General features: G+C 32.5%; 4 protein-coding genes across 7 annotated transcripts; all 4 read right to left on the minus strand.

Annotated features, from left to right (window-relative positions):
- Positions 1 to 948: 948 nt before the first annotated feature.
- On the minus strand, positions 949 to 4,718 carry LOC146943766 (G-type lectin S-receptor-like serine/threonine-protein kinase B120). The gene is made up of 7 exons (XM_085742032.1): positions 3,297 to 4,718; positions 2,934 to 3,050; positions 2,614 to 2,834; positions 2,308 to 2,518; positions 1,952 to 2,189; positions 1,713 to 1,860; positions 949 to 1,409 (listed from the first exon to the last, which is right to left on the minus strand). The coding sequence occupies exons 1-7, from the start codon at positions 4,585 to 4,587 to the stop codon at positions 1,107 to 1,109; spliced, it is 2,529 nt and encodes an 842-aa protein (XP_085598158.1). The 5' UTR covers positions 4,588 to 4,718; the 3' UTR covers positions 949 to 1,106.
- A 4,401-nt stretch (positions 4,719 to 9,119) lies between these two features.
- Positions 9,120 to 13,523, minus strand: LOC146943767 (G-type lectin S-receptor-like serine/threonine-protein kinase At1g11330). Of its 3 annotated transcripts, none has more exons than XM_085742033.1 (7): positions 11,668 to 13,523; positions 11,394 to 11,543; positions 11,087 to 11,250; positions 10,797 to 11,007; positions 10,015 to 10,252; positions 9,780 to 9,927; positions 9,120 to 9,630 (listed from the first exon to the last, which is right to left on the minus strand). In XM_085742033.1, exons 1-7 carry the CDS (start codon positions 12,989 to 12,991, stop codon positions 9,328 to 9,330), a joined length of 2,538 nt encoding a protein of 845 aa, XP_085598159.1. In that variant the 5' UTR covers positions 12,992 to 13,523; the 3' UTR covers positions 9,120 to 9,327. The 3 variants fall into 3 exon arrangements, with proteins under 3 accessions (XP_085598159.1, XP_085598160.1, XP_085598161.1); XM_085742034.1 differs by having other exon boundaries at positions 11,394 to 11,531; positions 11,668 to 12,994; XM_085742035.1 differs by lacking the exon at positions 11,394 to 11,543 and having other exon boundaries at positions 11,668 to 12,994.
- Positions 13,524 to 13,603: 80 nt separating this feature from the next.
- On the minus strand, positions 13,604 to 18,334 carry LOC146943768 (G-type lectin S-receptor-like serine/threonine-protein kinase At1g11300). Of its 2 annotated transcripts, none has more exons than XR_015025695.1 (7): positions 17,019 to 18,334; positions 16,679 to 16,822; positions 15,875 to 16,038; positions 15,576 to 15,786; positions 15,173 to 15,410; positions 14,283 to 14,416; positions 13,604 to 14,135 (listed from the first exon to the last, which is right to left on the minus strand). XR_015025695.1 is itself a non-coding variant. In XM_085742036.1 (7 exons), the coding sequence occupies exons 1-7, from the start codon at positions 18,301 to 18,303 to the stop codon at positions 13,851 to 13,853; spliced, it is 2,478 nt and encodes an 825-aa protein (XP_085598162.1). In that variant the 5' UTR covers positions 18,304 to 18,334; the 3' UTR covers positions 13,604 to 13,850. The 2 variants fall into 2 exon arrangements, 1 of the variants encoding a protein (XP_085598162.1); XM_085742036.1 differs by having other exon boundaries at positions 14,283 to 14,433.
- Positions 18,335 to 20,325: 1,991 nt separating this feature from the next.
- On the minus strand, positions 20,326 to 25,569 carry LOC146943769 (G-type lectin S-receptor-like serine/threonine-protein kinase At1g11300). Its single transcript, XM_085742037.1, has 8 exons — positions 25,131 to 25,569; positions 24,120 to 24,992; positions 23,862 to 23,981; positions 22,471 to 22,673; positions 22,144 to 22,354; positions 21,463 to 21,700; positions 21,221 to 21,368; positions 20,326 to 20,821 (listed from the first exon to the last, which is right to left on the minus strand). Exons 1-8 carry the CDS (start codon positions 25,567 to 25,569, stop codon positions 20,528 to 20,530), a joined length of 2,526 nt encoding a protein of 841 aa, XP_085598163.1. The 3' UTR covers positions 20,326 to 20,527.
- Positions 25,570 to 26,418: the final 849 nt, after the last annotated feature.

Raw genomic sequence — 26,418 nt, forward strand, 5'->3', positions numbered from 1 at the left:
TGAATTGGGTTAATAGTAATTTTTAAATACATTACTATAAGGGAGTAGAAATTTGATCACTATGCTTTAATGCTGCTAAATTTTCAGGTCTGGGACATTTGCAGTGAAAGGCCGATTCACGCTCTTTCTGGTCTAGAAAGTACTGTCTGCTCTTTGTTTACACGACCAACAGTTTGCAGATTCTAATCCTGTTGTCTGTATTTTTTATTTTAATAGATTGTAGAAAGTATGCTACTAAATAACTGTAACCAACTGAGTTGGTTTTAGTTTGTTACAGATCAAAATGTTTTAGAATAAGCTAAGCTTCTTATGAAACAAGTAAACATAAAACTGACAAGATATACGCTGCAACTAGTGCAAATGCTAGAAAGAAAGAAAGAAAAAAAAGACAAGATAATAAACACGGTATAGCCGAGAATATCTATAAATCACAAAAACAAGAACAATTTGTATCTGTTTGTTAGTTGTCTATAATTAATATTCATGTTCAAGTTATACTGCTTCAAAGATATCAGTTGGAAAAATATTATTTTATAATAATTGATGTGTTTAGTACCAGGTTTAATAATATCCAATCCAATTAGATTAAACTAACCAATGTATATATATTTCTTTAAAAATGCTTATTAGTCACAAGTCAGTGGTTACAACCAGCAAGTTACATAATGTTATATTGAACTGACTTGATTCTGGTCAACTAAGCTATGATTTACTAATGGCCAATTGCTATGATTACGTAATTTCATTTCATTAAACAATATGACTTATAACTATAAGTTACAAGAGTCAATATATTTGGTTTTGCCTCTACCTAAATTTGTTTCTTTGTGGCTTGTTTCTATAGTATTTGCATGTTGTTTCCTGTTCCATTGAGTAAACTTTATCTTTTTAATTATCATTGACCAGAGAATAAATCACTTTTCTTAAGTCTCAAATTGCAAATCAATATTCTATCAAAAAAGTATATTCAAAATTGGTATATACAATGTATTCAATATCAAGATTATACATTTATACTTTTAATTCAAGAGGCAAAAAGAGGAAAATCAACAAAACTATGAGCTGTGTGCATACAAAAATGACTCAACTCAGAAAGGACTTAAATTCTATCTCCCTACTACCATTGTAACTGTGAGATCATTTGAAACATTAAGACCATCCATGTAAAACTCTCTATCCTCAGATCTTCTCATGGAACTAATCAAAGGCTGCATAGGTATCGGAAGAGTTGTTGCTTCACTCTCAAGCAACAACACAACTTTGGACATGTCTGGTCTATGAGATGCTGAATCTTGCACACATAACATCCCTATTTGTATGCATCTCAAAGCTTTGTTCATAGGACTAGAATCACGAATGCAAGGATCAAGAAGTTCCATTGCTCTGCGTTCATTCCAAAGATTCCATGCCTACATCCATTTCATCACAGAAACATTAGTTTTTAGCATTTCAATTAAGCTTAGTTTTATTCCCTCTAAGATTTTCAAGGACTCAGAAGAACTAATATGATAAAACATTTTCAATTTCAGAGATTATTTTGAAATTTTGTTAATGGTAAGTCTAAAATATGTGAGCCTACAATTTCAAGGATTCAATTGGTGATTCACTTGTAAAATTTATTTCTGAGAATTGTTTATCAGGAAAAAAAAACATTTATGCAAGTTGCATTAAATTTTTTTTTTAAAAAATTATGTGCTATAGAAGATACTCACATATCCTATGAGATTTGAATCATCCGAGTGACGAAAGCTAGTGTTCTTGCGGCCACTCACAATCTCTAGTAGTAATACACCAAAACTATATACATCTGATTTGACTGAAACTAGGCCTTCCATAGCGTATTCAGGAGACATATAACCACTGCAGTAGATATATTTGAGATTAGCCAACTCCCAAGTACGAATGAATTAGTGGCTGAATGAGCGTAAAAACAAGAGCAAAGTATACTTACTATGTACCAACCACTTTGGTTGCATTCTCTTCATTTTGATTTCCACCGAATATCCGGGCCAAGCCAAAGTCAGATATTTTTGGATTCATGTTTTCATCTAACAAAATGTTACTTGCTTTTAGATCTCGATGAATTATTCTGAGTCTTGAATCGCGATGCAGATAAAGGAGTCCCCTTGCAATTCCTTCAATGATTTCATAACGTCTTGCCCAGTCTAATTGTGTTTGCTTGATAGGATCTGTGTGATGTAACCACAAAATTCAAATTAGTTAAAAGGAAAGTACTTATAATCTCTTTTTATACTTATAATAAAAATGCAGAAAGAAAATAGGCATGATTAATGCAAAGAAACACACCAAATAAAAAGCGATCCAAGCTTTTGTTCAGCATGAATTCGTATACAAGCAACTTTTCATCTCCTTCAATAGAACATCCCATAAGTTTAACCAGATTTCTATGTTGCAGTTGTGCAAACAACCTCATTTCATTCTTGAACTCGTCTAAACCTTGGCCGGACCGTCTCGAAAGCCTTTTGACTGCTATTTCTTCTCCAGACGGAAGCTTTCCCTGATAAACAGAACAGCTAACTTTCATTAGATCATTTTATTAGGTCTTGTATTCATGAAAAATAGACTTAAATATAGAAGCATTTTTATATTCACCTTGTACACAGGACCGAAACCGCCTTGCCCGAGCTTATTTTCTTCAGAAAAATTGTTGGTTGCTGCTGACATGCAACTAAAATTGAAAAATGGAAGCTCTACTTTGCTTAGTTGATTCCCTTCCAAACCAAGTTCAACTGATCCTGGAATTTCTGCTGACATCTCTCTGCTCTTGCGTGCATCAAAGACCGGTAGTACATCACTATTTTTGCAACATGAAGCTGAAGAAAAGGAAAAAATATGCACAAGATAATATCATTTATCAATCATCTGATAGGGAAAAAAAATAGGTGTGATGAATATGAATATGAATGTTTCACCTTTGAGTCGTCTCTTGTACCTCCATACCAACAATACAATGATTCCTATGCAGATTAACCCCGCTAGAACAGTTAATATTATCACCATCATAATCTTTTCATTTTTCCCTCCATCGCCTGTATTTCGAGACAAAAGATATAATCTTGTTATTTACTAATACTCATTCGCTAACAACAATTACACTTCAATTGACAGTGTTATACGGCTAATTAGCAATAACATCAGTTTATTAGTTAACTAAAGTGAGTCCAATTGAAAGAGTTACTCAAGAACCATACATGAAAAATTAGTACTGATAAATGAAAATCAAAACTAAAGAATCATACATGGAAACAAAACTCAAGGGGCTCTTAGTACTTTACCTAAATCAGAATGAGCGAGACGAATGTGCAGTGCATTTCCTTCTCCATGTTGAAAGTGTAGAATATCAACCAAATCTCCATACCAAACCATACAACCAATTCCAATTACTTCTGCATAAGCAGTACAAGAACCATTCTGTAAACAATTAACTTTACAATCTTTAGTATCAACCACACTTGCAAAATCAGGCAACTTTATACTCCTACGCTCCAAGAAACCATCCTCACCAAAACTACCATTTCTCTGATCACCCTTCAATGCTGTCATCCTCCTACATCCACTTGACAAATTCCTCTTATCCTTCAGTTCAAACCCTTTTAAGCAATTACAAATAGCCGAACCCAAAACCGACAACTCACAAGCAGCAAAACTACCACAATAGTTATAAACCTCACACTGATTATGAGGCCCTTTTTGTATCTCAATCCAACGTTTCTCATTTTCTTTCCATAGAAACTCTCTTTCAATACCATCCCAACCAATCTGAAACCTCACTGAACTATTATCATTCTCCTTCAACTCGTTATCATTATAAACAAAAGACCTATCTCCATTACTATCATAATTAAGTATAAAACCATGAAGAAAACTACCTGTCATATCAACACCAGTAAAAATTCTACCATCCCAATAACCACTTCTCCATGTTCTTCTCTCTCCCTCCCAAACTACTATCTGTGTTGGTAACCCTGCAGGATCAACTCCCATAGTATGGTTCCCTACTGAAGGATCTGTACTTGATTTCCATGAAGTGAAGAAAAAACTCTTCCCATTCACAGGAACTTTCATACCAGGTACATAAGTATCACTTGGATTCTCAAAGCTTTCCCATAACACCTCTTTCTCATTTGATAGAACAAGATTACCATCATCTCCAAGAACAGCTTCAGAGTTATTCTTATTGTTGTGAATGATAGAAACATTGGTTGACCAAAGTTGGTTTTTGTTTCCATCAAGGATAACTAAGTTTCCATTTGTTGATACAGTGAAGGAACCACCATTTCCATTGATGGGTTTGTTTCTGTTTGCAACCCAAATAACTTCAGGTCCAGGAATGTTGTAGTACCAAATACCAACGTAACGTGAAGAAGAGTTTTCAAAACCAAAGAAACCCATCACGAAGTTATAGCCATCTGAGACTAAAACTTCACCTTCTTTATCTCTTATGAATTCTCCATGTTTGATACTGACTCTTGAACTTGATGCTGCATGTAAAAGTTCTGAACAGAAACATAGAAAACAAAACAACACCGTTAAAAAAACAAAAGGTTGGTATGTTGTGAGCATCATCAATAATCAAAAACTAAACGTTGTTGTGAAAATTGTTTGAATGAGAGAATGGTTGGGTTGGGTTGGGTTGGGTGAATGAGAAAAAGAGAAGACAAACAGCAGAAGAGTTGTTATGTGCGGTGACTTTTGTTGTAAGAAGACACGTTTGTATTGTTTTTGTAGTGTTGTTTTGGTTGTTAAAGACACGTTTTGAGATTGGTGAAAAAGAGTTGACTATAGAAAGCCAATGTCCGTAGTCAATAGTCAATACTTCAACAATATCTGATTATTGATTATGAATTCATAGCATTGAGATTGTAGTTTTTATACATGTGAGATTTATTTAAATTATCACACATAATTTAAGAAAATGCGTGCAAAATTAGATGATCTAAAAGTTGACAACATAGTTTTATAATTTTCTTTTTTTTAAGGAAGTTTTATAAATTGTTAGATGTATCTTAAGTTTATAAATTATCAAATGTATCTTTGGAGTGTGTCACAATAAGGTAATTGAATCTTTTTTTAAAAATTTAACAAAAGATAAATATTTAAGAATTTAGAATTCTAGGCAATTCTAAATGATTCAATTGAATTGTTTTTTTTTGTTTGGATAGAGTAATAAACAAATTTATTGTCAACATTTTTGGGTTAGTTTTATCAAAAAATTTAAAAAATTTGATCAATTTTTAAAAATGAAAAATCTGGGCCAATTTTAAAAATTTGTCAAATTTTAATTTTGGAAAGAATTAGGAAACAATTTGTACTTTTTGAAAATTTATAAGGGTCAATTTGAATTTTTGAAAAATGTGGGAACCAATTTGCAAATTTTGAAAAAAGTATAAGAAGAAAGAAAATTTGATTTTCCTAGCTATAAAGTGTCATTTGAAACTCTTTAAATTTAACTTGAACAAAATATTTCATAAAATTTCCATCATTTTAAGAATTCTTCGAATTAACCATCCAACCAATATTATTTATCTAAAAGAATTTGAATTCTTTCACAGTGTTACATTACCCTCAAAACATTCTATCATTTAAACACGCTCTAAATAAATAATAAAATAAATAAATAAATAAGTTATGGTATCATAGAAATATCTTAGGAAATTAGACAGGATTTTGTTTGGATTGTAAAGTCATTCCTAGCAAGAGCTTAACTACTCAACATAGAGTATTGGTGATAGATGTAAGGGTTAGGAGGAATGCGAAGAGAAGAAGCCATAGCGGGGCTCCGCGAATCAAGAGGTAGCATTTAAAGGGTGAAAAACAAAGGATTTTCCAACACAAAATCTTAGAGGGAGGTTTCAAGAAACCAAAAGGAAGTGTTAATGATATGTGAGACACGACGGCACATGAGATTAAAAAAGTAGCAAAAGCGACGTTGGAAGGATCTAGAGGTTTTGGACCTAGGGGTAAAGAATCTTGCTAGTGGAATGACAATGTTCACTAAAGTTCGGATCAAAAGAGATTATTTTAAAGATTGATCTAGGTGTAAAAATGTCGAAACTTAGGATAAATATAAGATAACTATGGTATCATAGAAATAAATTACTTGATACTTAAATTTGAGACAACATATAGTAAAAAAATAAATTGTTTAAGAGTTGCATAATTTTTTATCATTGCAATAAAATATTTATGAGTTACATAAATATATCGTGGCATTGTGGGATCATTTGTCTGTAGTATACAATGGAATTTCAAATTAATTTCTTAAAAAATATTTATTGGAGATGCTCTAATAATGTAAACTTTAGTATATAAACAAAGAAAAAGAAATTGAAGGCACATTTGGAGAAAGTTCAACCCTTGATATTGCTTTGAGACGTGCTATTTCTCGCGAGAGAAAATTCACGACATCATCACGAATGCTCACAGACCTGCAAATTCAACACATGCTAAAGCTAATAAACCACACCCACCAGCTATATATACCATTAACCACATTTACATGCACTCAACTCAATGTTTCTACAACCATATGTCACCCATACAGCTTTACATCTCTATACGTGGTTCAATTACTGTGAGAAAAGCCTCTTCAATAATTTGGAGTATATTATCATTTATTAAGAATTATAGTAGGTTTTATTCAAATGCCAATTGTGTTGATGCACTAAAAAAAGAGAAAGAGTGATCACTTACATGGCCAATTTATACAAAACGTGTATTCTTGATATTTTCGTGATGTTTTTTTTTCGCTAAATATAGCATTTTTCAAAACTAAAATAATAAGACAAAATACAAAAATAGTATTTGGGCATTGAATAGTATTTTTATTTTAAAATAATGGTGGCATTTATGACTATAGTATTGATTGACTTAATGGTGCCCACAAGAAATGCCTCACGGCGCACTGGGAATTTTCTACTACGGCTTCTGCCTTCCAGCTGAGATCACATTGTCTGTCCTTTTCTTTCATTTTATTACGTCCTTTTAATTTACCAACTCTTTTCCATTTCTACACGATTTAATGATTCTTCCATCCTGTAAGATTTTTTTTTTGTTGATATGTTCCTACTTGAGATTTGAAATCTATAGTTTTCATTTTCTTCTTCTTTCTAGATAGGTTGAGTGTTCTTTTCAAACAAAAAAACCCTTATTTTCTTCTAATAATGTTGAGATTAATCTTTGGATTCTGGTAAAATCGTAATATATGGAAAATTCTCTTTCAAAAGATTTAATGTTTTGTACATGATTTTAAGGTACCGATACGTCAATAAAATCATGCGTTTTGTTATATAATGTAGGGTAAAATATGCTTTTCGTCCCTGGAATTAGGGGTCATTTGAATTTTCGTCCCTGAGCTTACTAATCCTCCCATCTTGTCCCTGTAATTCTTAATCATTTGAGATTTCGTCCCTCGCCCCTTTTAATCACTGCCACGTCAGCAAATTACCAAAATGGCATGGGAAATGACGAAAATACCCCTGTCTTATTTTTTTTTCCTTAAAAAAAATTTCAAAATTTTGAAAATTCTTTTTTTAAATTAAAAAAATCTGAAAAAATCATAAAAAATTTCGGAAAAAAAATGTTAAAATTAAAACTGAAAAAACTGAAGTTTTTCGGAGAAAAAACCGTAAAAAAAAATTCGGGAAAAAACTGGGAAAAAAAATTTTGTGAAAATTATTTTTTTAAATTAAAATATCTGAAAAAATAATTAAAAAACATAAAAAATTTCGGAAAAAAAATGTTAAAATTAAAACTGAAATTTTTCGGAGAAAAAATCGTAAAAAAAAATTCGGGAAAAAGCTGGGAATAAAATTTTGAAGGAAAAAAAACAAAAAAAAAAATAAGACAGGGGTATTTTCGTCATTTCCCATGCCATTTTGGTAATTTGCTGACGTGGCAGTGATTAAAAGGGGCGAGGGACGAAATCTCAAATGATTAAGAATTACAGGGACAAGATGGGAGGATTAGTAAGCTCAGGGACGAAAATTCAAATGGCCCCTAATTACAGGGACGAAAAGCATATTTTACCCTATAATGTAATATGAGAAGCTAAATTATTCAATTTACAATAAAACCATCACGATAAGTTTTATTGTAAAATTAGTCCTTTACTTTTTATTTTATTTTTATAAATCAATCTTTTAAGTTTTATTTTTTTTAACAAACAAAAATGAGATATATTACCACAAAGAAACGGTTCTACACTCTAGCACAAGGTGTACATAGAATAGCAGAACAAATAACAACAACAAGTATCCTGAATATTACAAAAAAAAAAAAAAAAAACAGTTAACCAATATCCAAACATGCAAGACGTTGTTGCCATCACAAATGATAACCAAAAGGAAAACAAACTTTTTTAGCTTTCAGCCAATTCAAGTCTTTTAAATTTTACTGTGGATCGTATTTGGCCAATTTAATACAATTAACTCATTGCGACCTTTCACATGTGGATATTTTTCTTTATGAAAAATGATGACTACAAAAGGAGGTGGCCTATCATTGGACTTCTGTGGTGGACTGGATTCAATGATTTGCTTTTTGTTGATTAATTGCATCATATATATATATATATATATATATATATATATATATATATATATATATATATATATATTCTGTTCCCCTTGGTAAAGCAGGGGCATAGGGTGTCCTGAAAAGAACTTCAAATCTTAAACAGGGTTATTTTTACTTTTTAGTATGCACGCAAAATAAAAACTACCCTACTTTGGATAAACTTTCCAATGACACTTATAAAAAGGAGAAAATAAAAAATGTGTCGAGAAAGTAAAATGAAACGAATTAGATTTTCTCATTAGTTGAAATCAAATCATCATAATTTCAATTGGAATGCTTTCTTACATAATTTCCATAAATACATAAACTTACAAAGTTTTTTCCATACATTTTAAATATATCAAATACTCTCTCAAAGGAAAAACTCCTATGAGCTAGAAGCTTATCCAAACTGGATCATATGTGCTGTACACCACAATATCACAGGTAGTGCAGATTGTTAATATTTCAACAAAGAAAAGAAATATAACTAACAATTCTGAGTAGAATGAGACGCAGAGTCGGGTAAAAGACTTTCATCATCCCACAAATCATGAGTTTCATTGATACTATTTGAAATTTTAACCAGGTACACATTGAAACACATTTAGTTATTTCATTTTGTTATCTACTAATTTTCTTATAAGTAAATATTTCATTGAAACACATTTAGCTTATTAGCATCATTTGTCAACATTCTCCAGTCCCCACACTTTCTTATGAAAAAATACACTAAAAATAATATGTTTATTATCTGCCTTGCAAGCTTGTGACAGTGACACTGTTATTCGTGTCGTGATTTTGTTGAGTCGAGTCTGCTCTATGCTCCTTCTGTCTTAAAATGAATGCAGGTTGAGATGGAGGAGGAAGTTTAACAATCTCACTATTAAGCATTGAAACAACTGTGGCCATGGTAGGTCTCTCCTTTGCAATTTCTTGCACACAAAGAAGTCCAATATGTATGCTTCTCAAAATCTGATCCACATAATCAGGCTTACATATTTCTGGATCTATCAAAGATATAATCTCCTCTTCATTCCATAGTATCCATGCCTTAAAAAAAAATCAAATAATTGGAAAATTCATTATTATTAAAATACAAAAACTAATATTTTCAATGCAAAACCCAATTATTATAAAAACAGAAAGCAGAGCTTTATTATGAATCTAAGGGCGGAGTTAATTAATTTGGAAAGACTTACATATCCTAAGAGAGTAAGTGCTTGATGATTATAGAAACTTGTGTTTTTCCTTCCACTTATTATCTCCAGGAGCAAAACCCCAAAGCTAAAAACATCTGATTTCTCTGAAAATAACCCCTCCATTGCGTATTCAGGAGACATATAACCACTGCATTTATTTAAATATAAAGATAATATATTATGGCTCTTCAATTGCACAATCTTATAAAAAAATGTAAAGACAAACCATACTTACTATGTTCCCACAATCCTCCTTGTATTGCCCTCGTTTTCGCTCCCTCCAAATATTTTAGCCATACCAAAATCAGATATTTTTGGATTCAATTCTCCATCCAACAAGATATTATTTGGCTTTAGGTCTCTATGTATTATTCTTAATCTCGAATCTCTATGAAGATAAAGCAGACCTCGAGAGATTCCTTCAATTATGGTTAAACGTTTATGCCAATCTAAAACCTTCTTTTTTACTGGGTCTGCAGAAACATCGAAAAATAAGGCAATCATAACACAGTAAAATGTAACTTTAATAATATTTTGAGGTATTCAAATGAAAGGCTAAACTATTTTCATAATTTTTTTTTCACTTTATATACAGGGAACATAAAAATAGAAAGACTGTCATGAATCTCTTTCTTTTCATAAGAAATGCCATGAATCTATTTGACGAAGGATAAGAAATGAAACATTGCTTACTAAGAGTGAACAATAATAAAAGATCAATGGTAGTAACACATTTTACGTATTTAATACAGTAGTACCATTGATCTTTTATTATTGTTCACTCTTAGTAAGCAATGAGTGAAATTCACATTTCACCAATTTGAAAATTCATAAAATCAATTTGACTGTCATTAATACAATTACAATAAGTTTTATTTCAAATTTATTTTAGAATACAGGTAAATTTAATCAATAATAGAAAATGATGAGAAAAAAAATAGGTATTAATTTTTTTTCTATATTAAAATTCCATCCACCCTAGACACTCAAGATGAAGAAGTTTAGATGTACACTAACCAAATAGATAAAAATCTAAACTGTTATTAGGCATGTACTCATAGACCAACATCTTTTCTTCCCCTTCAATGCAGCAACCTAGAAGTCTTACAAGATTGCGATGTTGAAGCTTTGAAATAACAATCACTTCATTCATAAATTCTTCTAACCCCTGTGCCGAAGCCTTTGAAAGTCTCTTCACTGCTACTTCTAATCCATCTGGTAATTCTCCCTACAAATTTTTCATGAAAAATGAAAACATATAATATAAAACATTAAGAAAAGATAAACACTCCATGAAACTTGTTTACCTTGTACACCGAACCAAAACCACCCTGACCAATCTTATTAGTCGAACCAAAATTATTTGTTGCTGATGAAATAATTTTGAATTCAAATAAAGGAAGGTCCTCTATTTTAACCTGGTTCACATCTCCAATACGACTTGCACTTTGGTTCTCTTGATGATTTTGTCCTGCATTCAACACCAACAAACTTTGTATTTTCCTTCTTCATGATTCCAATTATATTTAATCAAAATAAATAAATAACTCTTCAGAAAAGAATATATTTGTTCAAGTAACAATGAAAACATGAAAGTTCTAGAAATACAAATACCCAAGCGTTTGGATGCCGATGACCAAAAAAAATAAGTACAAGTAGCAACAATAATTACTCCAACTATTACTATAGCTATGATGATTGATGTAATATTTCTCTTCCCATGAATGCCATCTGTATGAATCCCATCTGTATCTGTATGTTTAGCTGTTAACAAAACTTGATTCAGAAATCTGGTTATTGGACTAAAAGTTGAAGAATAAATCTTGTACACATTTATCACATAAGAAGAAAAAAAATTATATCTGATATATGCACAGCATATACTCACTAAGTTCTGAATAAGCTTGGCGTATGTAAAGATCAATGCCTCCACCTGTAAACCTGACTATGTCAATTAGTTTATCACTCCAAGTTAAGCACCGGATTCCATTATCATATGCATAAGCAACACAAGAACAATTATTCAAGCACTCAATTCGACAAGCATCAAGAGTAGGATATGATTGTTCTACAAAATCTGGTGGTTTCGTCGTCTCTAGTTTTAGAAACCCATCTTCCTCACCGTCTAATGCACTCCCATTGTACTTCCCCCTCTCACATTGTAGTGTAGCCCTTCTCACACACCCACTAGTCCAATTTTGTCTATTCCATTCGCCCACGTTTCTTGGCTTAAAACCTATCAAACAAGTACATATTGGAGAATTTTTCAAATCACAGCTTCCATTAGGACCACAAATACCATAAACATCACAATCATTTTGTTGAACTACCCGCTTCCGAACTTGAATCATATTGATCCAGGCAGTGTACACAAGCTTGCCTTCAGAACTCAATACAATGGTTGCAAAGAAGGAACTGTTTGGCAATGTATATGTAATCTCAAGACTTCCATTATCTTCCCTTCTAATGATAAACCCTTTCAGATTTGCAGAAGTAGGCAACCAATTACTTGCCAAACCAAGAAAATCTTGACCATTCCATGGACCTGAGCGCCAATACGGTTTTGTTTGGTTCCATACAAAAATTTCAGGAGCATTGAAACGCTCAATGGTAGCAGAGAATTTCCCAATAGCTGGATCTGAAGGAGTTTTCCATGAAGTGGCTTTTACTCTTTCACCTGTTTTTTGGTTGCTGCAAAGTATCATATTTGCAATGAAAGCATTTGATGGATGCTTGCCACTCTCCCATATTATGTTGCCTGTAGTGTTTTCAAGCAAAACAAGATTTCCATCATTTTGTAGCTGAGCAGTGACATTAGAATTTGATGATGCCAAATTACTTGAGACATTTGATGACCATATAACATGTTTTTGTCCATTCAGTACTACAAGGTTGGTGTAATCATGAGATATTGTGATAACCCCAGAAGAATCTTGTAGTGGTTTTTCTCTATTGGCTACCCATATGATGTTGGATCGATTGAGATACCAGATTCCTACGTAGCGATTTGTTGTGTTCACCGGGCTGAAGAATCCAAGCTTGAATGCGTCGTTGTTAGAACTTATTGTTTCATTTTCTTTGATCAATTGAGGCGATGTAATTGTGTTCACAGAAGCACTAGTGCCACTGTTGATCATGTAAATGATAGAGAGTGTTAGTAAAACAGGTAACATGTTTCCTTGTACTCTATGTCTCAACATGTTTACATGCATTATATGCACATTGGGAGGACACTATAAATGACTATTTACTGAACCAGGTTTGAGTGCAGTCATAGGTCAGTGATTGCATACAATAAGGAAGCATGTGGCCATCTGATCCTGTTCGAACAGTCTAGATTTTAAACATCACAATTTTATATTAAACAAAAATCGTAAACTATCTTAAAATGTGAATCGTCTGATCAAAATCTAATTGTTCTAATCTGTTGACTACACCTGCATGTGCATATCTAATCCAATTCCCTATTTACTTCTCATCAACTTTTGTTGGTGCAAGTTGGAATAGGACCCACGTCATTATTTTCACACCTATATTTCTTTTGATGTACTCCTTTCAATTTAAATGTCAATAAAGGTTTCGTTTACAAGAATTCAGAATCGCCAGAATAATAATTTAGTGAGTAGAATTATTTATTTTAGTTAATTAATTACTCCTTGGTGTACTCTTAGTAATTGTGTAATCGAAATTTGAATGTCGTACCAGATAGGCAGGATTAGACAATGTTTAATTATATCCCTGCAATTGAAAAAATCAAGTCCCACTTATATTAAAAGTAAAGTCCGATTAGAGTTTATAAAGACGGTATAAAAACATAACACATACATAGCTTACTCCTACTTATTCCTCTTCTATTATTTCCAAAACATTCTTTTATACATGATCAGCTATCTCACACATCTACAACACTTTAAACAATTACTTTACTAACAAAAAAGTCAAATCCTTCTTTATTTTTTTAGTATTTCTTTATATAGTATATAAACATTTAGCTTAGCATCATTTGTATGCACTCCCTTCTCCACCTTCTAATTGGAATAAAAAATACACCAAAAGGCATATATATGTCTGTTATCTGCCTTGCAAGCTTATGGAGACACTGTTTTTCGAGTCGTGATTTCCTCTATGCTCAGTCTGACTTAGAAGGAATGCAGGTTGAGATGGAGGAGGAAGTTTAACAATCTCACTATTAAGCATTGAAACAACTGTGGCCATAGTAGGTCTCTCCTTTGCAATTTCTTGCACACAAAGAAGTCCAATATGTATGCATCTCAAAATCTGATCCAGGCAATCAGGCTTACATATTTCTGGATCTATCAAAGATACAATATTCTCTTCAATCCATATTTCCCATGCCTTAAAAAAACCAAAAAAGATGAAGAATAAACAGCATCACGTATATGTATACAAATTTGAAAGAGTATATTATTATTATAGCAAAAAAAATAGAGCTTTACTATATGAATCTATATTGGGCAAAATTAGCAATTTGGAAAGACTTACATATTCTAAGAGGGTGAGTGCTTGCTCATGATTATGAAAACTTGTGTTTTTCCTACCACTTATTATCTCCAAGAGCAAAACTCCAAAACTAAAAATATCTGATTTCTCTGAAAACAACCCTTTCATTGCATATTCTGGAGACATATATCCACTGCATTTAATTAATTTCACTATCAAAATAAACTATTAGTATGACTCTTGACATGATATTACATTATATTATGGACTTAATTGCTTTTTTAACCCCTCTATTATCTAATTCATTGTGCGTTTTTAAACACCTCACCCCTATTTAATTTTTTTTTTCAGTTTTGACCCTCAATATTACCTCCTTTCATCTTGTGTAGCCCCCTACTCAATTTTGTTTGATTTGGTGCTGAGGTGGCGATTTTCTATGAGGTGGCATGGTCAAAGTGGACATTAGAAAATTAAAAGATTAAAATAAATTTTAGAAATTTACAAAATTCATAAAAAAAAAAAAAAACAATTTTTATCATTAAAAATTAACTATCATAAAATTGAAATCCAAATGTAGGTCAAACCCCTATCAAATACACATTGAATTTTGTCATAGTTAATTTTTAAAATATTTTTTATGAAATTCTAATGATTTATTTTAATGCTTTAATTTTCTATTATCCACTATGTCCATGCTATGTCATAGAAAATTGCCACTTCAGTGTCAACAAATTTGTGTGGAGGGCTACAAAATGTGAAAAGGGGTAGATTTGAAGGGCCATAATCACACACAAAAAATTGAAGGGGTCAAAATTGTACAATTAAAAAAGTAAAGGGGTTAAAATTCAATACACCTATATTATGAAACACCGATTCAATTGCACATTCTAGGGACTCATATAAAGATAAAGCAATGCTTAAGTAATGCTTACTATGTTCCGAAAATCCTTCTTGTACTGCCCTCATTTTCATTGCCTCCAAAAGTTTTGGCCATGCCAAAGTCAGATATTTTTGGATTCATTTCTCCATCCAACAAGATATTACCAGGTTTAAGGTCTCTATGTATTATTCTTAATCTTGAATCTCTATGAAGATAAAGCAATCCTCGAGAGATTCCCTCAATTATGTGTAAGCGTCTTTGCCAATCAAAAATCTTCTTTTTTACGGAGTCTGCAAAGCCAAAAACATTAGAAAGTAAGGTATAACTAAAAAAGATGCTGCAAAATGCTAACTTTTGGTCAAATAACAGTTTTTTTTTTTTTAATTAAAAGAATTTCAAGAAAGAACAAGTTTTATGATGATTTTACAAGAAATAATAAGTTACGGTGTACTAACCAAATAGATAAAAATCTAAACTATTATTCGGCATGTATTCGTAGACCAACATTTTTTCTTCCCCTTCAATGCAACAACCTAAAAGTCTTACAAGATTGCGATGTTGAAGCTTTGAAATCACAATCACTTCGTTCATAAATTCTTCTAACCCTTGTGTTGAACCTTCTGAAAGTCGTTTCACTGCTATTTCTTGTCCATCTAACAATTCCCCCTAAAATTGTTTTTTCAAGAAAAATGAAAATCTCTAATACAAAATATTAAGAAAGATAAAAAAAAAAAAATCACAAGATTTAGTTTACCTTGTACACTGAACCAAAACCACCTTGACCAATCTTATTAGCTGAACCAAAGTTATTTGTTGCAGATAAAATATTTTTGAACTCGAATAAAGGAAGGTCTTCTATTTTAGCTTGTTTAACATGTGCAATTAGATCTGCACTTTGGTTTTCATGATTGATTTGCCCTGTGTTCAATACCAAAAAATTTTATACTCTTTAAGCACCTTTAATAGTAGGTTTTGATGAAAATCTGTATAATCAATGCATTGAAATTTGTAACATTTGACTTTTTTAAGAAATATTTTTTAAATTTGAGATCTTTAAAGAGTGTCATGTGGACACTCGTTAACGAGACCTTTTTTTAATGTCAAATATCCCTATAGGACATGGAGAATATGTTTTCTTCTTGATTACTAATACTCTTTTTAAACATGGAAGTAATAAAGAAAATGTGAAAGTTCTAAAAACAGGGCCGTCTTAACAAATTCGTAGGCCCAGTTTTAGTCTCTTAAGGGATGTAAAAAAAATTGAATTTTAGGCCCCAAAAAAATAAATAAAGCACTATAAAAGAAAATTATTAGAAAATTATTAAAAAAAGGACTCAAGAGGGACTTGAACCCATGACCTCACATTAAAACATGAGAGGCCGCGCCACCACAGCACTGTGACCAACATGAAATTTTTTCGCTTTAGAAGTATATAATTAATAATTTAGTGCTTTACATACAAAAAAAAATATATCTTGGGCCCCCAAAAATCTGAGGCCCAGTGCCATAGCCCAGCCTCGACGGGCTATGGGCCGGCCCTGTCTAAAAATACATATACCATGACGTTTAGACGTCCATGACCAAAAGAAAAAAGCACAAATAGCAACTATAACTGCTCCCACTATCACAATAGCTATAATGATTGATGTAATATTTCTCTTCCCATGAATGCCATCTGTATGAGTCCCATCTGTATGTATAGCTGTCAAAAAAAAAAAAAGTTCAGAATCTGGTTATTGGACTACTATTTTTTAAACATAACATAATCACCTTAGACGGGACCCAAGACTTCCACACCTTTGACAATTTTTGAACTGGAAGTTGAAGAAATTTTTTTGTACATACTTATCAAAGAAAACATAAACAAAATATTATAGCTATGAGCTATGCATACTAACCGAGTTCTGAATAAGCTTGGCGTAAGTAAAGATCGACGCCTCCACTAGTTGAAAACCTGACTATGTCAATTAACTTACCACTCCAAGTCAGGCACCTAATTCCAATATCAAATGCATAAGCAACACAAGAACAATTATTCAAGCAATGAATTCTACATTCGTCAAGAGAAAGAATATATGATGGCTCTACAAAATCAGGTGGTTTCGTCATCGGTAGTTTTAGAAACCCGTCTTCTTCACCTAATGAACTCCCATTGTGCTTCACCCTCTCACACTGTAGTGCTGCCCTTCTCACACACCCATTTGTCCAATTTCGTCTATTCCATTCGTCCGTATTTCTTGGCTTAAAACCTGTCAAACATGTACAAATTGGAGAATTTTTCAAATCACAGCTTCCATTAGGACCACAAATACCATAAGGATCACAATCATTTTGTTGAACAAACAGCTTCCGAACTTGAATCCTATTTATCCATGCAGTATACACAACCTTGCCTTCAGAACTCAGTACAAGGGTTAAAAAGAAAGAACTATCTGGCAATGTATATGTAAACTCAACAAGACTTCCATTATCTTTCCTTGTAATGCTGACACCTAATAGATATGGAGAAGAAGAAGCCTTATAAACATGTGTCCAACCAAGAAAATCTTGACCATTCCATGGACCTGAGCGCCAACACGGATTTGTTTGGTTCCATACAAAAATTTCAGGAGCATTGAGGCGCTCGATGCTAGCAGAGAATTTCCCAATAGCTGGATCTGAAGGAGTTTTCCATGAAGTGAGTTTTACTCTTTCACCTGTTTTTTGGTTGCTGCTAATTATCATATTTCCTATGAAAGTATTTGATGGATGCTTGATACTCTCCCATATTATGATATTGTCTTCAAGCAAAACAAGATTTCCTTCATTTTGAAGTTGAGCAGTGACATTAGAATTTGAGGTTGCCAAATTACTTGAGACGTTTGATGACCAAATAACATGTTTATTTCCATCTAATACTACAAGGTTTGTGTTGTCATCAGCTATGGTGATAACTCCTAAAGAATCTTGTATTGGTTTTTCTCTGTTGGCCACCCATATGATGTTGGATTGATTGAGATACCAAATTCCTACGTAGCGATTTGTTGTGTTCATCGGGCTGAAGAATCCAAGCTTGAATGCATCATCATTTGAGCTTATAGTCTCCGAATCTTTGATCAATTGAGAAGATGTAATTGTGTACATAGAAGCACTAGCAATTTTGATCATGTAAAGGGTTAAAAGAGTGAATAAAATATGTAACATGTTTCCTCGTATTCCGAGTCCCAATATGTTTGGATTCAAACGTTATTTCACAGTACCATTATATTGCTCATTGAGAGGACAATATGAATGTCTATTTACTTCTCATTAAATTTTGTAGGTTGAAGTTGGAATAGGACCCATGTCATTATTTTCACACCTACATTTTCCCCTATTTCTTTTTGTGTATTCCTTCCCCTTTCAATTTAAATGTCAATAAAGGTTTCATTGTTCATTATTATGTCCTTTTATATTTACAACAGCTAAATTTATCAAATACTTTTCAATTAGCTATCAGCAAGATTATAACTTGGACTTAGTTTTACTAAACGGAGACTTAATAACACGACACACTTCAACTAAAGGTCGTTGTACGCCAATTCAATGTGGAAAGCTCTGATCATAAACATAAAACTAATTCATTGGCAATTGTTCTAAATGTCAGTATCATGAACATGTCAACTTAAAGTGGGAATTGAGTTTATATCAAATATGAGCCATTCAATAAACTGACATGTTGCAGAAATAGTACTTGATTTTGAATTTTTCTCCACATTTAAGAGCAGAATATTCAAGCCATATATCATTCCAACGGAATGGTTCATGTCACATCGCACATGAACATCTTCAAGTGTATAACTTTTCGGCTATACACTAGAAAAATCTGAAATTTAATCCGTTTTTCTAACTGTTTTTTATTCTTTCCAAGAACGTTTTTTGGACTCTATAAATTGATATCACAACTCATCTGTTGTTTAAAACAGAACTGATATTCTACTAGCATTTCTTATACGTTTATAAACTATCAACTTAGGAAAATCTGAAATTTAATTTGGTCAAGAGTCTCATGATCAAGTCAAACGCATTAACATTTGTTGACAGTTTCACATATAATAGGGGGGAAAGCGTTTATAAGTAAACGACGTCCCTCGTCTTACAAGGTTGGTTTTGTGAAATGTAGTTAGAGTCAATCCAAATTCTTATATAAACTAGATCTGTTAGAGTAGTTCGATTTAATATATTTACTATAAAAATGTATACTAGTTTACAGTCTTAAGGGTGGTTCTGTTTCACTGTGTGAAGTAGAGTTGTTATTTCAACCATAACATCATCATATATTTTATTGAAACACAATAAACTTAGTCATTCGAGGTCGTCTGAAGGACCGAAACCGCCTTTTAATATTTCAGCATATTCTAGAATTTTCTATTTTATTTCGGTTTGTTATTTTTCGGCTCATACGGGTTTGTTATTTCTTTTAGTATTTAAACAAAACTTATGGAGCCTAAGAGGCACTGTTCATTCAATAAAAATATTCGAGACTTTTCTCTCAATTCTGGTGGATTCTGAAAACCCTTATTTGATAGGTTTGTCGCTTGCAACCTGTCTGTTTATCTTTTAGGTTTAGCACTTGCTAACCCTTGCTTCCGTTATGCGTAACATAGTATAGTAATACTTGAATTAGGAATGTATACTCTTGTGGTGTGATCAAAGTTGACATATTGCAAGGGTTTTGGCTTCATAGATAGCAAAATTATGAGTCCATAAATTATGAGTACAGCACATAACCAATTGAAGATCAAGTCCAATGTTTGGTACTCTGTTACTCGTCTTACAAACAACCCTCTTTTCTTCCTCCTCTCATCCGGTACAGATCTCATATTTGCAACATTTTTGCTAGATGTAGCATGCTCTTGGAAAAATGATGGATCATGCTCCAACAATTTTATAATGGACATCATCACAATTCTTGGAAATGAAATATGACAGTTGTACAATTTAACATTTTTACTATATAAAGGGTTAATAGTGTTTTACCCCCTGTAATATAAGTCATTTTCGGTTTTCCCCCTGTAAAATTTTCTTTTTGGATTCCGTGCTTGTAATTTGAAGTTTTTTGGTTTTGGACCTTCATGAATTTTGACTGTACAAAATTGATGATATGGCAGGGGGTAAACCGAAATTTTCTCAAACTAACAAGGGGGTAAACCAAAATTTGCTCAAATTGCAGGGGGTAAACCGAAATTTTCTCAAATTACAGAGGGCAAAATTTTTCATGAAGGTCTAAAACCAAAAAATCTTCAAATTACAAGGACGGAATCCAAAAAAATTATTTTACAGGGGAAAACCGGAAATGACCTATATTACAGGGGGTAAAGCACTAGTAACCCTTATTTAAATTCTTGGGAGTTATGTTTCATTGCAGTTTCATTGCAACATATGTATTCTATCTGCCTTGCAAGCTTGTGACAGTGACACTGTTATTCGAGTCATGATTTTGTTGAGCTCTACTCTCAATCTGACTTAAAAGGAATGCAGGTTGAGATGGAGGAGGAAGTTTAACAATCTCACTATTAAGCATTGAAACAACTGTGGCCATGGTAGGTCTCTCCTTTGCAATTTCTTGCACACAAAGAAGTCCAATATGTATGCATCTCAAAATGTTACCCACATAATCAGCATTACATATTTCTTGATCTATCAAAGCTACAACCTCATCTTCATTCCATAGTTTCCATGTCTTGAAAAAACCGAAGAAAAAAAAAAGAAGAATAAAGACTAACATAGATTTATATAAATTTGAAATAATAAATTATTGAGAAATGATATTTTGACAACCACTTTTTGACAACTTTTGGACAACTTTCTCTCTCATACTCACATGATGTTGTTATCCTCTCTCTTCCTTTTTCTCTCTCCATTGTTTTTGACCAATAAGAAGTGAGAAAAACATGGTTGTTAACAAAGTTGTCATCAAATGGATGTCAAAATATCATTACCCTAAATTATTATTATTATTATTATTATTATTATTATTATTATTATTATTATTATTATTATTATTATTATTATTATTATTATAACAACAGAATATTGAGCTGTAATATTAATTTGTAGGCAAAAATTTAAAAAGACTTACATATCCTAAGAGAGTGAGTGCTTGATGATTATAGAAACTTGTATTTTTCCTACCACTTATTATCTCCAAGAGCAAAACCCCAAAACTAAATTCATCTGATTTCTCTGAAAACAACCCTTCCATTGCATATTCTGGAGACATGTATCCACTGCATTTAAATTTCATTATCAAATTAAATATATATTATGGCTCTTTAATTGAAATGTTATAAGGACGTATATATAAAGATAAAACATGCTTACTATGTTCCTACAATCCTTCTTGTATTTCCCTCGTTTTCGCTACCTCCGAAGATTCTAGCCATGCCAAAGTCGGATATTTTTGGATTCAGTTCTCCATCCAACAAAATATTACTCGGTTTTAGGTCTCTATGGATTATTCTTAATCTCGAATCTCTATGAAGATAAAGCAGTCCGCGAGAGATTCCCTCAATTATGTATAAGCGTTTTTGCCAATCTAAAATCTTCTTTTTTATTGGATCTGTTGATACATCGGAAAGTAACTAAGTAATCACTAGCAAAATGCAACTTTTGGTAACTGTATAACAAGATTTTGAGGTACTCAAAATGAAAGGCTAAACCATTCTTAAAAGTAGACAGAATGTCATGAGTGTGTTCTACGGAAGATAATAAACTAACCATATTGAAAGAAACACATTCTGTGTTTTTTTATAAGCGAAACACATTATATGCAATACTCTATAGTCTATCCACTACAAATTTATTCTTTAATTGATCAATTTTATAAAATCAAGCTTATTCAAAATAATTTGAAAATTATCACTTAAACATATACTTTGTAAAATCTAGGTAAATTCAATGGGATAATAGAAAGTGTTGGAAACATTTTGTCACGTAATGTGCAACAAGTTTTCTTTTATGTATCAAAATCACTTGAAGAAAGAACAAGTTAGATGTACTAACCAAATAGATAAAAATCTAAACTGTTATTAGGCATATACTCATAGACCAGCATTTTTTCTTCCTCTTCAATGCAGCAGCCTAAAAGTCTTACAAGATTACGATGTTGAAGCTCTGAAATTACAATCACTTCATTCATAAATTCTTCTATCCCTTGGCTTGAAGTTCTTGCAAGTCTTTTCAATGCTATTTCTCGTCTACCGGGCAATTCTCCCTGAATTTGTTTTTTCAGGAAAAATGTAAACACTTGGGTCAAAAAAAAAAAGAGAAAAATGCAAACACATAATACAAAATATTAATGAAAGAAAAACTTGACTAGACTTAGTTTACCTTGTACACTGAACCAAAACCACCCTGACCAATCTTATTAGCTGAACCAAAATTATTTGTTGCAGCTGAAATTTTCTGGAACTCAAATAATGGAAGGTCCTCTATTTTGATTTGTTTCACATTTTCAATCAGACTTGCATTTTGGTTTTCTAGATAGCTTTGTCTTGTGTTCAATATCAACGAATTTGGTTCTTTCCTTCTCCCTGATTCCAATTATAATCCAAGATACATACTCAAAAGAATAAATAAACAAATAAATAAATAAATAAACAAACAGAAACAGTCTTTGAGTTGTAAATATCTTGGAGTTCCTATACTTCATAATAAGGTCTCTAAAAGTACTACCAATTTATCTTGGATAAAGTTAATCAACGACTTAGTGCTTGGAAGTAAAAAACTTTGTCGTTTTCAGGACGAGTTACTCTTACAAAATCTGTTCTCCAAGCCCTTCCCACTTATGTTATGCAAACAGTGATGTTGCGGGTGGGAATTTGTGATGAAGATGACAAGATTTGCTGAGGATTCTTTTGGGGGATCAACAAGAGAGGAAAATACCTCATCTTGTGAATTGGAATACATTGTGTACTCCCCGAAAATTCGGTGGTCTAGGCTTGAGAAGTATGTGTCAAGTTAACGCTGTGTATATGATGAGAGTTAATTGGCGTTTTTGTACTCGACCAAAGCAGATTTGGACATCAGTTATTCGTAAGAAATACAAACGTGGTTCTTGTTTGCTTCCGATGGTAAATGTTTGATAAAACGAGGAGCAATTTTTGGCGTGGCTTGTGTGCTACCTGGACTAATTTCCAAAATCAGATTATATGGAGATTAGGTTCAGGTCGAGGAGTTGATTTCTGGAAGGATAACTGGGCTGACACTGATATGCCTCATATAAACTATACAATTAGTCCGACTGAGCATTTTGAAGCAACAAAAATGGTTGCAAATTATGTTGACAGTGAAGGAAGATGGGACCTGAGTAGTTTGATAAATACATGACATCAAGAGGTTGCCTCCACCTCATCCTCAAAGTGGTGATGACTGTCTTGCTTGGAGGCCTACAAGTGATGGTTAATTCACACTGGTATCAGCTAATGAGACTGCAGCGAGATCGACAATAGCAACGCGCTTCAGATTTTTAGAGCAATTTGGAGTTGGAGAGGACCACATAGAATTCAATGTTTTCTATGGAAACTTAACTATTCTTCTCTTCTTACTAATGTTACTTGGGTTAGAAGGAAAATGGCTCATTCTGAAGAGTGTCCTTTATGCAATTTAGGTAGTGAAAGTTTCCTTCATATATTTAAGTTAAACAAGATCACGTTACCTATTAGTTTAATATGATTATAAGTGAGAAAATAATGAAGAAAACATGAAGAATCCATAGATACCTGAATGTTTTGAAGCCCATGACCATAAGAAATAGGTACAGGTAGCAAAAATAATTGCTCCCACTACCACTGTTGATATGATGATTTTTGTAACATTTCTCTTCCCTTTTGTATCTATAGCTGTACATAATTTAGATAAAAATATAATTATTTTCCTAGAACTATACTTCTATAATAATAATAATAAATAAATTCACTACACACACAAAATGAGTAAAATTAGCTATTAGCTATGGCCTATGGACTATGCATACTTACAAAGTTCTGAATAAGCTTGGCGTATGTAAAGATCGGTGCCTGCACTTGAAAACCTAACTATGTCAATTAAATTACCACTCCAATTCAAGCACTGAATTCCATCATCAAATGCATAAGCAGTGCAATTACAATTATTCAAGCACTCGGCTCTACATGCATTAACAGAAAGATATGACTGTTGCACAAAATCCGGTACTTTTGTCGTTTCTAGTTTCGCAAAATCATCTCCTTCGCCACCTAACGCACTCCCATTATATTTCACCCTCTCACATTGTAGGGATGCCCTTCTCACACACCCACTACTCCAATTTTGTTTATTCCATTCGTCTACGTTTTTTGGCTCAAAACCTGCTAAACATGTGCATATTGGCAAATTTTTCAAATCACAACTTCCATTAGGACCACAAAAACCATAAATATCACATACATTTTGTTGAGGAACATTCGTCCCAACTTGATACCTATTGATCCATGAAGTGTAAACCAGCTTGCCTTCAGAACTCACCACAAGGGTTCCAAAGTCAGAACTGTTTAGTAGTGTAAACATAAGCTCAACAACATTTCCATTATCTTTCCTTGCAATGCTGAATCCATTTAGATATCCAGAAGTATACAATGAACGGCTTGGTAAACCAATAAACACTTGACCATTCCATGGACCTGAGCGCCAGTAAGGCTTTGTTTGGTTCCATACAAACACTTCAGGAGCGTTGAGACGCTCAAGGCTAAAAGAGAAGTTTCCAATAGCTGGATCCGAAGGAGTTTTCCAAGAAGTGAGTTTTACTTTTTCCCCTGTTTTTTGGTTGGTGCTAATTGTCATATTTAGGAGGACTGCATCAGATGGATGTTTGAAACTCTCCCATATTATCTTGCCTATTATTACAGATATAATTAGATATCAATATGATTTCTATTTTACTTTCTACATGTATCTCTTATTAATGACTTCCATATAAAATTATAATACTTGTAAGTTAACAACTAACTACTAACTAATTATATTTCTAATACCTGTTGTGTCTTCCAATAAGACGAGGTTTCCTGTATTTTGAAGCTGAGCAGTGACATTAGAATTTGAGGATGCCAAATTACTTGAGACATTTGATGACCATATAAAATGTTTTTGTCCATTCAGTACTACAAGGTTTGTGTTGTCATCAGACATGGTGATAACCCCAGAAGAATCTTGCAGTGGCTTTTCTCTATTGGCTACCCAGATGATGTTGGATTGATTGAGATACCAGATTCCTACATAGCGATTTGTTGTGTTCACGGGGCTGAAGAATCCAAGCTTGAATGCATCGTCATTTGAGCTTATAGTTTCAGAATCTTTGATCAATTGAGAGGATGTAATTGTGTACATAGAAGCAGTACCAATTTTGATCATGTAAAGAGTTGAAAGGAAGAATAAAATATGTAACATGTTTCCTCCCACACAAAGCACCAACATGTTTAGATTCATTCGCTATATGTTTCATGGTTCCGTTGTTATATGCACATAAGGAGGACACTATAGTAGAAGTTGAGTATTATGGTTTTCTTTGACTTTTCTAATCAGAAGTTGGAATAACACCAGATAGATGCATCATTTTTCAACACCTCTTTATCTTTTTCTTTCTGTGTCTTTTAATTTTATTTGTTTTTGAAAGAATTGAATTTAATTCTCAGTTCAGGTTTAACTAAAAAAATACCTCTAAAAAAGGTTTAACAAAAATAATAGAATTCCAAAAAAGAACTATAAGAGTAATAAATAACTTAGTTAATGGTCTGAAAAAGAATAATTAATTTTAGAAAGGGAAAGGATTAATGGTACATCTTAAATGTCATAGTCTAAGACAGGGAAACAATACTTATGTGTGTTAAATTATTTCGTAAAAACAAAAAAAAATATTCTCTTGCAAAAACAAAAAATACATGAGTAGTAAGAAAGAAAGCAAAAAAATTAAAAGGAATACAATTCGACCTAAGGTCGTTGTACACAAATGTGAAAGGTTTCCATTATTATAAACGGGAAAACTATTAATTCAACAGACTAGAAGTTGTAAACGTCAATACATAAACATGACAATTTATAGTTCTAATTAAGTTTTACTAGTAAAAAAATGAGTCAATGAATAAATTCCCATGTTGAAGAGACTAACTTTTCTCGAATTGGTAGGCAGCATTAATCAACTATGGTGCTGGTGAATTTCTTAGCATCTGAAAATTCAAGGCTTATGTCATTCAAACATGTTCTTCCCTCTAGAGAACTATATGTAATTTCCAAAAACTATATGTAATTCTTAGTACATTTTTTTAG

This window comes from Medicago sativa, chromosome 2, assembly GCF_051527215.1.
Source record: "Medicago sativa cultivar Bolivia chromosome 2, Bolivia_mono, whole genome shotgun sequence".
Taxonomy (NCBI): domain Eukaryota; kingdom Viridiplantae; phylum Streptophyta; class Magnoliopsida; order Fabales; family Fabaceae; genus Medicago; species Medicago sativa.

Excerpts from the sequence above, each read along its gene's own strand:
- LOC146943769 (XM_085742037.1), bottom strand. The coding sequence starts at position 25,569 with ATGTTGGTGCTTTGTGTGGGAGGAAACATGTTACATATTTTATTCTTC. Across the intron at positions 22,674-23,861 it reads ATGGGCTTCAAAACATTCAG|GGAGAAGGAAAGAACCAAAT; the intron begins GTATCTATGGAT and ends AATTGGAATCAG. Across the intron at positions 20,822-21,220 it reads CACTCACTCTCTTAGGATAT|ACATGGAAACTATGGAATGA; the intron begins GTAAGTCTTTTT and ends GGTTTTTTCAAG.
- LOC146943768 (XM_085742036.1), bottom strand. The coding sequence starts at position 18,303 with ATGTTACATATTTTATTCACTCTTTTAACCCTTTACATGATCAAAATT. Across the intron at positions 16,039-16,678 it reads ATGGACGTCTAAACGTCATG|GGCAAATCAATCATGAAAAC; the intron begins GTATATGTATTT and ends TATTGAACACAG. Across the intron at positions 15,411-15,575 it reads TTTAGATTTTTATCTATTTG|ACTCCGTAAAAAAGAAGATT; the intron begins GTTAGTACACCG and ends TTGGCTTTGCAG.
- LOC146943766 (XM_085742032.1), bottom strand. The coding sequence starts at position 4,587 with ATGATGCTCACAACATACCAACCTTTTGTTTTTTTAACGGTGTTGTTT. Across the intron at positions 2,519-2,613 it reads GTTTCGGTCCTGTGTACAAG|GGAAAGCTTCCGTCTGGAGA; the intron begins GTGAATATAAAA and ends TCTGTTTATCAG. Across the intron at positions 1,410-1,712 it reads ATTCAAATCTCATAGGATAT|GCATGGAATCTTTGGAATGA; the intron begins GTGAGTATCTTC and ends AAATGGATGTAG.
- LOC146943767 (XM_085742033.1), bottom strand. The coding sequence starts at position 12,991 with ATGCATGTAAACATGTTGAGACATAGAGTACAAGGAAACATGTTACCT. Across the intron at positions 11,544-11,667 it reads CCAAGCTTATTCAGAACTTA|CTAAACATACAGATACAGAT; the intron begins GTGAGTATATGC and ends TTTTGTTAACAG. Across the intron at positions 10,253-10,796 it reads TTTAGATTTTTATCTATTTG|ACCCAGTAAAAAAGAAGGTT; the intron begins GTTAGTGTACAT and ends ATGTTTCTGCAG.